This window comes from Sus scrofa, chromosome 3, assembly GCF_000003025.6.
Source record: "Sus scrofa isolate TJ Tabasco breed Duroc chromosome 3, Sscrofa11.1, whole genome shotgun sequence".
Classification (NCBI taxonomy): domain Eukaryota; kingdom Metazoa; phylum Chordata; class Mammalia; order Artiodactyla; family Suidae; genus Sus; species Sus scrofa.
In genome coordinates this window covers 1,980,156-1,994,331 of record NC_010445.4, presented here as the reverse complement: position 1 = coordinate 1,994,331, position 14,176 = coordinate 1,980,156, and the positions used below count along the sequence as shown (strand labels likewise).

The 14,176-nt window shown below is 55.4% G+C and overlaps 1 protein-coding gene across 1 annotated transcript in view; it reads right to left on the bottom strand.

The window, feature by feature from the left end:
• Positions 1,164-14,176, bottom strand: part of AMZ1 (archaelysin family metallopeptidase 1) — a 29,074-nt gene continuing 16,061 nt past the window's right edge. Inside the window, 5 exon segments of the mRNA NM_001195325.1 lie at positions 1,164-1,715; positions 3,223-3,399; positions 3,857-4,026; positions 4,351-4,434; positions 4,437-4,478. Of these exon segments, the coding sequence (NP_001182254.1) occupies positions 1,164-1,715; positions 3,223-3,399; positions 3,857-4,026; positions 4,351-4,434; positions 4,437-4,478 (1,025 nt within the window).

The window sequence follows — 14,176 nt, the reverse complement described above, 5'->3', positions numbered from 1 at the left end:
TTGCACTTTCTGGGATGCGGACCCGCGTTCTTCCCCAACCCCATTCACCAGGAGGCTTCAGGCTTCCTTGCTTGGGGGTCTGTATTTTGCGCTGCTTTTCTCAGGAGGCCCCCCACACGGCTAAGCTACGCACAAAGCGTAGGAGCTGCCCTGTTCTTGCCTCTTTCCCGACGGGAAAATACGGAGCCCACTCAGGACTCTGCAGGAATTCTGCTGCCGGAACCAGAGGCCTCTCTCCCGGGCCTCGGGAGCTGCAAACCAGGGCATCTGACACTGGACACGGAGTCACTTGCACCAGGAAAATGCCTGCGCCCATGAAGGAGCATCCACAACTGGAAGCAACGCTTGACAAAATCAAAGGCAAACAGAATTCTACGGACTGGTGGGTGTCTTAACATCTCAACCAGGTTTTGCTCTCAGAAAGTGGTAGAACTAGACCGCAAAGCACAGATACAGGAGTTGTGAGCAAACTCTAACCCCCTTGCCTTCAGTGATGTTGGCGTCCAGGCCACCATGGTCAGAAAACCATCCTGAGAACGGAACCAGTTCGCTTGCTCTGCAAGTCGCAGCAGGCGGCTGTCGCGGGGACTCAGAGGGGCCTCGGCCTCGCCGCACCTTGGCCCTGCATGTGGACCCCCCCTGCTCTGATGCTCACCAGCCTCCAGGGGGTGGTGGCAATCCCGGACTGTCGCGAGCTGCTCAAGAGAAATCGCTAAGGCTCAGGAAGCAGTTAGTGCCGCGGGACGACCCTCCCGTGGGCTTTGAGGACAGAGCAAAAGCCCGCCTTGCGTGGCGGCCCTGCGAGGCGCCGAGGCACCAGCGTTTGCAGTAGCACAGCCCCGGGCCTCCCTGCCCAAGGCAGCCTCCGAGCTCCAGCGCGAGGGACTGGCACGCCCGGAGAAGCCCCAGGACAAACAAGCTTCGGCTCCCACACCCACCATGCGTCGGGTGGGCCCGAGGACAGCCCCGGGGTGCTGGGCACCCCCAGCCAACCACCTCGCAAGGCTGCGGGTGGCCCTGGGAGTGAGGGGGCCACAGGCAGAGGGGTTGCCCTCTGCTTCCAGAGACACCTTCCTTCTGACCAGTGCTGGGCCCGCAGCGCCCTGGCGGCCAGGAAGCCCGTCCCGGGACAAGCAGACACTGGGCAAGAGGCGCCTGCTGTGCTAGTTCTCCTCCGCCTTCCCGCGCCGGGGCGACACCTCGGCCCTGGCCAGCCTGCGGGCGCTCAGCCTCCTCCTGAGGGAGGAGAACGTGCCCCCCAGGATGCGGCGCAGCCCCGCGCTGTCCTGGCCGCAGGGCAGGTCGTGCCTGGGGGCCGGGAGCTGCCCCGTGAACATCTCCCAGCGGGCCAGGGCGTCCACGGCGCTGTCCACCCGCGCCAGCTCCTCCTCGGTCACGGCCCTCTCCAGGGCCTGGATGCAGGCCGCCAGCCACCGCCCGTGCTCGGCGAGCGCCTCCCCGGGTCCCTCCGCGGCCGCCAGGGCGCCCAGCCCGTCCTCGGGCTCCAGCTCGGCGCCCGCGGGGAAGGCGTGGCTCCAGGCGTCGGGGGACAGGGGCTCTGACAGGCTGGTGCCCGGCTCCGAGTCGCTCTCACAGCACAGGCCCGAGTCCGCGCTGCACGGCAGGGTGTCCTCCGACACGGACGCAGACGGCTCCCCCGCCGCCTCCTCGCCGGTCTGCGTCCCCGCCACCGCTTGGGTCCAGAGGTACAGTCTCTAAGAGGGAGAAACGCGGGCTGTGTGGCCCCGCCGTGGCCAGGGAGCCGCCCGGAGCCCCAGCCTCTCCCCACGGGCTCCCACAGCCCCCATGCCCCGGGGCGAGGGTCAGGCTCTGACACCAAGGCCCACAGCCTTCCCGGAGCTTCGCCCGCGTGTGATTCGCGGCTCAGGCATGCAGACCCGACCGTGAAATGTTCACCCCCCTCCAAGCCAGAGCATGTGTTCGTCCTGCAAGGCCCAGGGGCCCCTGCCCGTGCTGCAGCTGGGCAGCGGCCACGGCCCGGCCTGCCACTGTCCTCCCCAGGCTGGGCCTCAGTGACATCCCTGGAACAGGCCGCGGTGGAGGCTTTACACCAGGAAAACCGAGGCTTTTCCTTTAGCAGGTGCTGCGTGGCCAGAGCAGGCCCAGGGCCCCACGTCTGGGGTCGCGGGAGGGGCAGCATGAACGCTTCTGTCTGACGGGCGAGCGGGACCCCAAGAAAGGGCCTGGCGAGGCACCCCAGAGCTTTGCGCTTCACCTTCTACGCCCTGAGGGGCTTGGGCTGCGTCCAGCCCAGTCCCCCAACCCCACGCAGGGCACGCCCTGCTGAGGACGGCGGCCGGGCCACCCCTGTTCCCTCCCCGACGGGGACGACACACGCCATCTCCTCCGGGCCCCCAACGTGCTGTTCCCGGAGGGGCCCTGCGACCTGCAACGCCCAGCCCTCTGTTCAGGGGTCCTGACGGTGGCACCCCCAACCTGCAGCAACCTGGGAGCCTGTTAGAGACCTGGAGCCCCTTCCCCTGAGACAGCCCCGTCCAAGAGGAGGAGACCCGCCTCACAGCGCCTCCAAGCCTCTAACACAGACTCACTTTCAGCTTCAGGCTGAAAAGGCGGGGTCTTAATAAGCCAAAGCTATTGTGTTGATGGGCCTCGGACTTCACGGAGTGTTTTCATCCAAAGGTGGGTTTTAACGAAGAAAAAACAGCCACCCCCTGCCTTTGACCTATGAACTCAGAGGAAGGTTTCTTGTTTGCAAACAAACTGCCCCCGCCTAACCCCCTTCCCTGGGGCCCCTCGCCCGCAGTGCCTCGGGCCGACAGCAGAGGGCAGCACCACGGCGCCGGCTCAGCCCCTGCGCGGGGCCGGGGGACCCAGAGGCCTTCTTGTTTAGTCTGGTTTTAGTCTGGTTCTGCCGCCTCCTCCGGGGGCCTGCCCTTCCCCCTTCCCCGGGGGCCGGGAGCCACGGAGAAAGTGATGCTGAGCACGGCCCCCGGTGTGACGGCATAACCGGCCTAAGGACAGAGTCCAGCACCGGGTCTGCGGCTCTGATGAGGCTGCCTGGGAAACAGAAGCCATGCCCCCCGTGCTGACAGCCACCAGCATGGACCAAGCCCCAGGCCGAGGACTCAGCCAGATCTACGAGATGCCCAAGACCTGACCGTGCAGGTATGTTCACCCCAACAGTGACAACACGTCCATGCCCACCTGCCCGAGGGGCCAGCGCCCAGGAGCACGACTCACCTTGTACCTGTCGACCAGCCTGAAGCCCAGGATGTGCTGCAGCTTCCGCAGGCAGATGGGGCAGAGGTCCAGGGGCCGCCGCAGGGCCTCGTCCAGGCTCAGGGCCCCCTGCATGAGGCAGCGGAGCCAGCGGCAGCTCCCCAGGCCCAGGAGGTGGCAGAGCTCGTGGCACGTGACCTGAGGAAGACGGTCCCCACTGCCTTGCAGCCTGGAGTCGGCCACCCACCGCCCCCCACCCCCAAGGAGGGGGCCGACCCGGGACTCCAGGGAGAACGGCAAGCAGGTGTGGTCAGCTCTGGGGGCCTCGCGGCATAGAGGTTCGAGTGCCCAGCAGACAAGGGTTCAAATCCCAACCCTGCCACCCTTCAGAGCTGTGTGGCCTTGGACCAAGGACGTGGCGTCGGAGCCTTGGTGTCCACTCTCCCTAAAACGTCAGGGCTCGGCCTCGACATCGTGAGGAATGGGCAGCCTAACCGGTGCACACGGGGCTCGGCGGCGTCCCCTCCGTCCTGTCTGACGCCACATCCGAGCGTCTTCCTGGCACTTGCCAGAACCTCTGGCCCTTCCTGCCTCTTCCTGCCCCCCCACCTCCTCCACCCCCTGTGCAGCACCAGCACCCTCCTCTCCCACCTACCTTGCAGCACTGGAGCATCCCCAGGGCGCTGAAGCACACAGTCTGGCCTGTGTCCTGCAGGGGCACCTCGGGGCCGTCTGCTGCCACCTCGGCCAGGGCCACATCAGGGGCGCTGGGCCCCAGCTGCAGGAATTCCTCTGAGAACCGGGCAAAGCTGCAGACGCCCACTTCTGGGGGGAGACAGAGCGGCGTGGGGGGGGGTGTGTGCCAGGGGCAGGCTCAGCTCAGGGAGCCCAGGGGCAGGGCCACCCTCCCCAGCAAGCACAGGTCCTAAAGGCCCTGCCGGTGTGTCCACATAAAGGGGCCCCCGGGACCAACAGCCCCTGACCCAGAGGCGCTGAGCTGTAGGTTCCAGAGTGGCCCTTCCACCCACACACCTTATCTCCCCCAGGAGGGGCTCCGGGAGTCGAGGGAGGGGCTGACGTCCCCACGGACTCCAGGCCCTGTGCCCGAGCCCCAGGGCCGAAGCAGGAGTGTCCGGGGAGCCGGCTTACCGTGCCCTGGAAGGAACTTGCCAAAGGTGAAGGTCCAGGCCTCGCAGGGGTACAGGTCGGACAGCGTGAGGCCCAGCACGCACACGCGTCCCCCGGCTTGCTGCTCTTCAGGAAGGACAGGATGCCGTCTGGGGGACAGTGAGGCAGCCGTGGGGTCCCCATCTTCCAGATCTGGGCAGGCAGAGCCCTTCCCCCCTTCCTCTGCCGGGGACCAGCCCAGCCCAAAGTCGGAGGCCATCTAGAGACTCCGTGAGAGACGGTTGGACGGAGGCTGAGAACGCAGAGCAGCCAAATGTGACTTGAAATGGGGCTATGGGCCTGGGCCTCGGGGACAAGGAAGAGCTTGGGTCTCCGTTCCCAAAACTGTCGGGGGACAGGATAGTCCAAGACGCCCAGTGACAGCCACGTGGGGACACTGAAAAGGCTGCTGGGCTAGTGAGACCAGTGTTTTCGGGGAGGGGGGGAACCACCACAGCTGACTGATGGCCCCAGCGATGTCACCTGGCCCTGGGGACTTGTGAATGTGGCGCCCCACGTTGCAGAAGGGACTTGGCAGATGTGATTAAATAAAGGTCTCGGGAGTTCCCGTCGCGGCGCAGCAGAAACAAATCCAACTAGGAACCGTGAGGTTGCAGGTTCGATCCCTGGCCTTGCTCAGTGGGTTAAGGATCCGGCATTGCCGCGAGCTGTGGTGTAGGCAGCAGACGCCTCTCGGATCGGGCGTGGCTGTGGCTGCAATTCAGCCCCTAGCCTGGGAACCTCCATCTGCGGCAGTGCGGCCCTACAAATGCCTCACGAGGACAGAGACAGGGCTGAGGGAGAGAGGGAGGGCCGCCCGTCGAGGAAACTGGGAAAGGCTGGGAAATGGGGTCTCCCTTGGCGCCTCCAGAAGGAACCAGCCCTGCAAGGCCTTGATTTTCGTCAGAGACCTTGATCTTCCGAACTGTAAGAGAACAATCATCACTTAAGCCGCTGGGTCTGCAGTAACTTGGTACAGCAGCTCAGGGACCGCGGGTGTAGACAAAGCGGCTGTGAGGTCCACACCCAGGAGAGGGGCTCAGAGGGACTGGAGGGAGCGGGGAGGCAAGGAGGTCCATACAGTCAGGAGAGAAAGACCTTTTCCAAGAGCTGTGACCTCAGAAAGGGGCGGGGAAGCAGGGTGGCGGCCGGAGGGGCACAGGGCAGGGAGGTGTGTTACAGCAGAGAAACAAGAGCTTGGGGAGGGGACAGTGGCACGAGCTGTGGGAGGGGAGTGGGAGGCAGAGGGCTAGGCAGGGGGTCTTGAGGAGGAGCGGAACCAGCGTGAGGGAGACGAGGAAGTCCTCCTTCATATTTCCTCTGTGAAAAACCAAGATCTGTCATCAGAAGGAAAAGGGAGGAGGAGACCTGGGAACCATCCGGGGACCACACAGGTGCAGGGAAGATGAGAGCTGGATTTACCCAGGTATGGACAGGAAAGGGCAGCAGGCAGATAGATCCAGGGCAGCGAGATGGTGGTGGGACCAGCGGGTTGCACCTGATGACCCATGAACTGTTCATGGGACACCGGGTAGGTTCAGGGGCCTCTGGGATGTGACACTGACATGATAAGGGTCCCAGAAGGAGGAGGGAGCAACAGAAGGGCCTGAGAACATATTTGAAGAGAGAATAGCTGGCAATTCCCCGAACCTGGAAGAGGAAACACAAGGAGCCCACTCAGGATCACCCCAAGGAGGCCGATGCCAAGACACACGGCAAGCAAACTGACAAGACATTAAAGACAAAGGATGAAAAGCAGCCAGTACCGTAAGAGGGAATCCGCACTGGGTTTTCAGCAGAAACGCTGCAGGCCACGGGGGAGGGGCCCTTATTCATAAAGTGGAGGAGGAGGAAGACCTACAGCCAAGAACACACAACCCAGCAAGGCTCTTGTTCAGATGTGATCGAGAAATCTAAAGCCTACAAACACCCCAAAGACACAAGAACCCGGGGCCACCAAACCAGCACCAACGGATGCGAAAGGAGCTTCTCTAAGTGGAAGAGCAAAGGCCCCGCCTAGAAACAGGACATTTCCACAGTGGGAAGGCTCACTGGTCAAGGCAGACGCACAGCAAAGTTAGCGGTCGGTCGTCCGCACACAACGACGACATCTAAACCAGGAGTTGTGAGAGCAGAGTACAGGTGCAGGGCACCTGAAATCAGATGAGCAACTTAAAAACAACCGTGTGTATATATAGACTGCTGTATCAAATCTTCATGGGAACCACAAATCAAAAATCTGTAATACATACACACATGAAAACAAGAAAAGAAAAACCCAAGCACAACACTAAAGACAGTCATCAAATCACAAGAGAAGGAAAAAAAAGGGAAAAAAAGACCTGCAAAAACAAATCCAAAACAATTAACAACATGGCAATAAGAAGATGCATCCTAAGAAGTCCATCACGGCTCAGTGGTAACAAACCTGACTAGTATTCAGGAGGACGCACGTCTGATCCCTGGTCCTGCTCAGTTAAGGATCCAGCGATGCTGTGAGCTGGGGTGTAGTCACAGATGCGGCTCGGATCCTGTGTTGCTGTGGCTGTGGTGCAGGCCAGCAGGTACAGCTCTAATTTGACCCCTAGCCTGGGAGCTTCCATATACTGCTGGTATGGCCCTAAAAAGAAAAAAAAAAATCATATTGATAATTACCTCATGTGTGAATGGTTTAAATGCTCCAGCCAAAAGACAGACTGGTTGCATGGATGCCGAAAACAAAGCAGATTCCCTGCAATCCATGTCAACTCACTGATGGCATTTTTCATAGAAATGAAACAAGTAATTTTAAAGTTCACCTGGAACCAGAAAAGACCCTGAATACCCAAAACCATTTCAATCCATCAGGGCTGGAGGTATCCTGCTCTCTGACTCAGACTATATTACAAAGCTACAGCCGTCAAAAGTATGGTACCGGCACCAAAACAGACACATAGTTCAACGAAACAAGATGAAGAGCCCAAAATAGACCCATGCACTTAGGGTCAATTCATCCACAACAGAGTAGGCAGGAATCTACACTGGACAAAAGACAGTCTCTTCAGTAACTGGTGCTGGGAACACTGGGCAGCTCCACGTAAAGAACGAGCTTAGAACATTCTCCTACGCTGTGTACAAAAATCAACTTGAAATGTATGAGAGGCCTAAATGTAAGATCAGATACTGTCAAACTCCTAGCGGAAATCAGAGGCAGAATATCCTTTGACATAAATCACAGCATTTTTTTTAATGCATCCCTAAAGCAAGGGAAATAAAAGCAAAGACAAACAAGTGGGACCTAATTAAACTTAAAAGCTTTGCACAGCAAAGGAAACCACTGACAAAAAAAGACAAACGACTGCATGGGACAAAAATGTGTGTATTGATACAGCAATTAAGGGGATTATATCCAAAATAAATAAACAGCTCATACGACTCATACGACTCATCAAAAAAAAAACCAAAAAAAAAAAACCCAACCTGATTTAAAAGTAGGAAGAACTGAATACACATTTTTCCAAAGAGGAGATGAAGGAGGCGATGAAGATGAGACTGGAAATGACACAGCGTATTTCCAGTCGTCAGGGAAAAGCAAATCAAAGCACCGTGAGCTGCCACCTCACACCTGGCAGGGTGCCCGTCATCACAAGGGAACACCAATCGCAAGTGCTGACAAGGAAGTAGAGAAAAGGGAGCCCTCAGAGACTGCTGAGGGGAGTGTACCCCAGTGCAGCCACTGCGGAGAACAGTATGGAGGTTTCTCGAGAAACTCAAAGTAGAATTACCGTGTGACCCAGCAAGTCCCCTCATGGGTATACATCTGGAGAAACAAAAACTCTAATTGGGAAAAGATACATGGAGCCCAAGCTTCCTAACAGCATTAGGTGCAAGTGCCAAGACAGGGAAGCCACCCACGTGCCCATCAACAGGTGAATGTACTGCTATGGTGCGTGCGCAGAGCAGACCACTTCCTCAGCCATCGACAGCGAAGCCGCCGTCCACAGCGACACCCTGGAGGCCATCGTGCTAAGTGAAATAAGTCTTGCAGAAAGATAAATGTTGTGTGATATCACTCACATGGAGAATCTTGAACAATTACAACAGGAGTTCCCTGGTGGCCCGTTGGGTTAAGGGGAGAAAATATTTACAAATGAAGTGACTGACAAGGGATTCATCTCCAACATATACCAACACTTCCTGCAGCTCAATATCAAAAAAACAACCCAATCAAAACATGGAGAGAAGACAGAAGTAGACATTTCTCCAAAGACGACAGACATACAGATGCCCAAACGACACATGAAAAGATGCTCCCATCACGCATTACTAGAGACATGCACATCAAAACCACAGTGAGGTACCACCTCCCACCCGTCAGAATGGCCATCATTAATAAGTCCACGAATAACAAACGCTGGAGAGGGTGTGGAGAAAAGGGAACCCCCCCGCACTGCTGGTGGGAATCTAAGTTAGTACAACCACTCTGGAAAACAGTATAGCGGTTCCTCCAAAAATCTAAAAATAGAACTACCATATAATCCAACAATCCCACATTTATGTGGAGAAAACCATACTTTGTTGTTTTTGTGTTTTGTTTTGGGTTTTTTGTCTTTTTACCTTTTCTAGGGCCGCACCCGTGGCATATGGAGGTTCCCAGGCTAGGGGTCTAATTGAAGCTGTAGCCACCGGCCTACACCACAGCCACAGCAGCGAGGGATCCGAGCCGCGTCTGTGACCTACACCACAGCTCACGGCAACGCCGGATCCTTAACCCACTGGGCAAGGCCAGGGCTCGAACCCTCAACCTCATGGTTCCTAGTCAGATTTGTTAACCACTGAGCCACGACAGGAACTCCGAGAACACCATACTTTGAAAAGTGACCCCCTGCACCCAGTGTTGACTGCAGCATGGTTTACAATAGCCAAGACCTGGAAGCAACCTCAGTGTCCATCCGCAGAGGACTGGATGAAGATGTGGCACATACATACGGAAAGGCATCTATGTACGTGTGACTGGGTCACTTGCTGTCCAGTGGAAAACGGACACCACACTGTAAACGAGCTACAGTGGAAAAAATAAAAATCATTACACAAGTAAACGAAGTGACGTTAAGACAATGAGGGCATCTGGGCCATTAGAAAGAATGAAATAACACCGTTTGTGGCCTCAGGGATGGACACAGAGACTCTCACACTAGGTGAAGTTAGACAGACGTGTGGCTGCCAGACTAGGGCAGGGAGCAGGATGGACTGGCAGCTCGGGGTTCACAGATGCCAACTACAGCCTCTGGAGTGGAGAAGCAGTGAGATGCTGCTGTACCACACAGGGAACTCTATCCAGTCACTTGTGATGGAGCAGGATCGAGGAGGATGTGGGAAAGAGAACGTGAGTGTGTGTGTGTGTGTGAGTGACTGGTCGCTTTGCTGTGCAGTAGAAAATGGACAGAACACCGCAAACCGACTATAACAGAAAAAATAAAAATCATTTAAAAATAAACCGAGTGAGGTAGACAATGAAAGACACATCATCTGTTCTCACTTACATGTAGGATCTAAAAAAAAGACACACATGAATTTATGTGTAGAACAGACACGGACTCACAGATGTTGAAAACCTGCCGGTGACTAAAGGGGTCGGGTCGGGGTGGGGGGACTGGGGGCGGGATTGGCGTCTGTCTGCGCTCGGAAGTGGATGGAACGACGGACCAGCAGGCACCTGCCGAGAGCCGTGAGAACTCGACCAGGTAATTCTGTGATACGCTGGGAGAGAAGGGAATCTGAGCAGGAAGGCACTGTGCACATGCGTGCGGGACTCACTGCGCCGTCCAGCGGAAAGGTCTGTGACCCTAAATTCACTATGGTTCCATAAAACTTCAAAAATGAAAAAAAGAATAGCAAGTAAATTTAAAAGATGATCCCAGCCCTTAAGGATCGTACAGTTCTTAAGGAAACCAAGAACATTCAAGAAAAAATAAGCAAAAAAAAAAGGAATTTTTAGCACTGTTTTCTCTGTCCAGTGTGGTAGCCACTAGCTACATATGGCTGTGTAGCCTAATTCAAATGGACGTGTGCTTAATTCAAATTGAGATGTGCTATAAATGTACAATACACACTGGGTTTTGAAGGCAGTGCAAAAAAAAAAAAAACAACAGGATATAAAATATTAATAATTTTTGCATCAGTCAAGTTAAAGTGACAATATCTTGGCTATAGTGAGTTAAAGAAAGCACATTAAAATTAATTCCAACTGTTTTTTACTTTTGTAAATATGGCTACTAGAAAAATTAAAATTACATATGTGAAAATAATTGAAAGTAAATAAAAACATAAAATAAAATATGACAGGAGTTCTCTAGTGGCCCACTGGGTTAAGGATCCAGCACTGTCACTGCTGTGGCTCTGGCCACTTCTGTGGCATGGGTTCAGTCCTTGGCCTAAGAACTTCTGCACACCACAGGTGTGGCCAAAGATAATAATATTCAAAAATGTTTAATTAAAAATCTAAAAAATGTAAAAATAACCCAGACTAATGAGTTTAACAAAAGAGGCAGAGCAACACGCATAGAGAACAAAGTAGGTGTTACTGGGGGGGAGGGGGGAGGGGAGTAAAAGGTAAAAATTATTAGATACCAAATAAGCCACAAGTCTACACTGTACGGCCTAGGCAGTGTGGCCAGTATTTTATAGTAACTATAAATGGAATATAACTTGTGAGTCACTATGCTGTATGCCTAGAAATTATATAATATTGCACCAATACTACTTCAATGCAGCTTTTTAAGAGTGACGCTGCCAATTTGAAAGCAGATCCACTAAAAGCTGTAGAACGGAGGAGAGGTGCATGGAAATGGCCGAGGAGTAAGACTTAAGTAACGCTAAGTAATGCTCACCTGCTCCCATACACGCGTCAAAAACCAAAAACCATCTGCACGGAGAATGATGAGCACAAAGCATCTGCTGAGTGTGAGCAGAAGACCCAAGAAACCCTCCCTATAGATGAGTAGAACGAAAGGAGAAAAAGCAAAGAGCAAAAAAGGCATCAGGATGGGAGCAGCACTCCTGAGGGAGCTGTCAACGAGGAACGGAATCGGCACCCTGGGAGGCCACCCAACGATGGGGGACCAACTGGGACAGAGGAGGAGCCGCAAAGCCTCAGAGGAAAGCACGGCGGCCGGCCTGAGGAAGGCAAAGCAGGGAGCGAGCTGGACAGACCACGGGCACCACTGCCCGGGACACCTGGACGGGGCTGGGTGCAGAGACGGGGGCTGCAGGGGTCAGTTCCAGGGGGAGGACTAGGGCTGGCTCTGCGGAAACAGCCTGAGGGGCCAGGGAGCAGCGCGCCAGAGCCGAGCTGTCACGGGAAGAGGCCGGGGCCTGCAGAAGCAAGGTGCCACTGCTGGGGAGGGAAGGACGGGGGCGGCAGGACCGCCAAGGGAACTTCTTTCTCTGCGCATGCACAGGCTCTCAGCTGCAGGAGTGGCTGCAAACTGCTGCAGCCACTTGGACTCCAGAAGTGGACACCGCCTGCTACCACTGAGGGTCCTGCGACCAGGCACCACCTGCAGCCTGACCTCAAGGGTCGCCGCCACAGAGGGCCCTGCAGCCGAGCACGGCCCATTGCCCTCATCTCCTGGGAATGCCCTCGCCCTGCTGTTGCTGCTGCCAAGAGCCCAGGGTGTGCCCCCACCTCCCCGTGGGTTGCCCCCCCTGCCAAGGGCCCAGGGACCAGGCCCCACCTGTAGGCGCCACCCACCATCCCACCTCCCTGGAAACACATGCAAGCCAGACACCTGCACACCTGTAACACACACTGACGAGAGACGGCAAAGCATCCCCACCAAAAGCAGTCCGCGCGCCAAAAAAGAGGAACCCCACACAAGCGACCCACGGAGGCACCTGCATGTAAACAGCCCTCCGAGGCGACAGCAGAAAACTGTTTTCCCTCAACTCACAGAGTAAGAGAAATAAAAGCAAAATGAAGCAGCAGAGGACCATGCCCGGTTCACAGAAGCGGAGAAGGCCCCGAAGCAGCAACGGGCGAGAGAGACTCTGCAGTCTCACGGGCTCCGAGTTCCCTTAGAAAGGAGGTGATGAGGAGGTCCTGTTGTGGCTCAACGGTAACAAACCCGACTCCTATCCACCAGGACGTGGGTTCAATCCCTGGCCTCGCTCGGTGGGTTAAGGATCTGGCAATGCCATGAGCCCGGGTGCAGGTCACAGAGGCGGCTGGGGTCTGGCGGGGCTGTGGCTGTGACATAGGCCAGTGGCTGCAGCTTCGATTCGACCCCCAGCCTGGGAAGCGCCACATGCCTCCGGGGCAGCCCTAAAAAGACATAAAAATTTTAAAAAAATAAAGAACGGCTATCAGCAGTGATGCAGATTACTTTAAAAATGAACTAGAAACTACACAGAGGGGCCAAGAAAAATTAGAAAATTCATTTCCAGAGACGAAAGTTGAGCTAAAAGCACCGAAGAGCATACTGAATGATGCAGAGGAAGGACGAGCGACGTGGAAGCAAGAATAATGGAAATCGCCCCATTAGGACCGCCGACTTCTCCACGGAAGCGCTAGAGGCCAGCAGAGTGGCGACATGTATTCAGAGTTCTAACAGGGAAGGAGGCGCAACCCAGACCACTCTGCCCAGCAAGATTATTATTTGAAATAGAAGGAGAAGGTCTCAGACAAGCAGAAATTAAAAGACTACAGCAATATTAAACCTATCCCCAAAGAAATACTGAAAGGTCTCCTCTAAAGAGGAAAAAAGCGGAGCTCCCGTCGTGGCGCAGTGATTAGAGAATCCGATGAGGAACCATGAGGTTGTGGGTTCTGTCCCTGGCCTTGCTCAGTGGGTTAAGGATCCGGCGTGGCCGTGCGCTGTGGTGTAGGTTGCAGATGCAGCTCGGATCCTGCATTGCTGTGGCTCTGGCGTAGGCTGGGGCTACAGCTCCGATTCGACCCCTCGCCTGGGAACCTCCATATGCCGTGGGAGTGGCCCAAGAAATGGCAAAAAGACAAAAAAAAAAAAAAAAAAAAAAAGGAGGAAAGAAGTAACAAGATGTAGGATGGAGGAAGTCAAAATTGGAAGGTAATCACATAAGCCAGTCTACAGATCAAAACGAAAAAAAGAAAACCTACTTGTGAAAGTAATGCTGATGGGAGGTCCCGTCGTGACCCAGCGGAAACGAATCTGACTAGGATCCATGAGGATGCGGGTTTGATCCCTGGCCTCGCTCAGTGGGTCGGGGACTTGGCCTTACCACGCGCTGTGGCTCCGATCCAGCGTGGCTGTGGCATAGACCGGCAGCTATAGCTTCGATTTGACCCCTGGCCTGGGAACCTCCACATGCTGTGAGTGTGGCCCTAAAAGCAGAAGGAGAGGAGGAAGGACGGAATGATACACCCAAGGGACAGCAAAAGGACAAACACGACGGTGTAAAAGAGAAGATCAAAGTCACAAAATGTGGTGAAGCCAAGTAAGACACAACCTAGAGCCTTTTTACAGAATGTGTTTGAGCCTGTATGACTGTCCATCTAGAGCAAGCAGATGTGGGAAAGGGTTAACATACTTGAAAAACAGGCAGCCATAGATCAGGTTTGGTTTTGTTTTGTTTTCATCTTTTTAGGGCCGAACCCGCAGCACATGGAGGTTCCCAGGCTAGGGGTCTCATTGGAGCTGCAGCCGACGGCCTGCACCACGGCCACAGCAACACCAGATCTGAGCCGCATCTGCGACCTACACCACAGCTCACGGCAACGCCAGATCCTTAACCCACGGAGCGAGGCCAGGGATGGAACCTGCAACCTCATGGTCACGAGTCAGGTTCATCT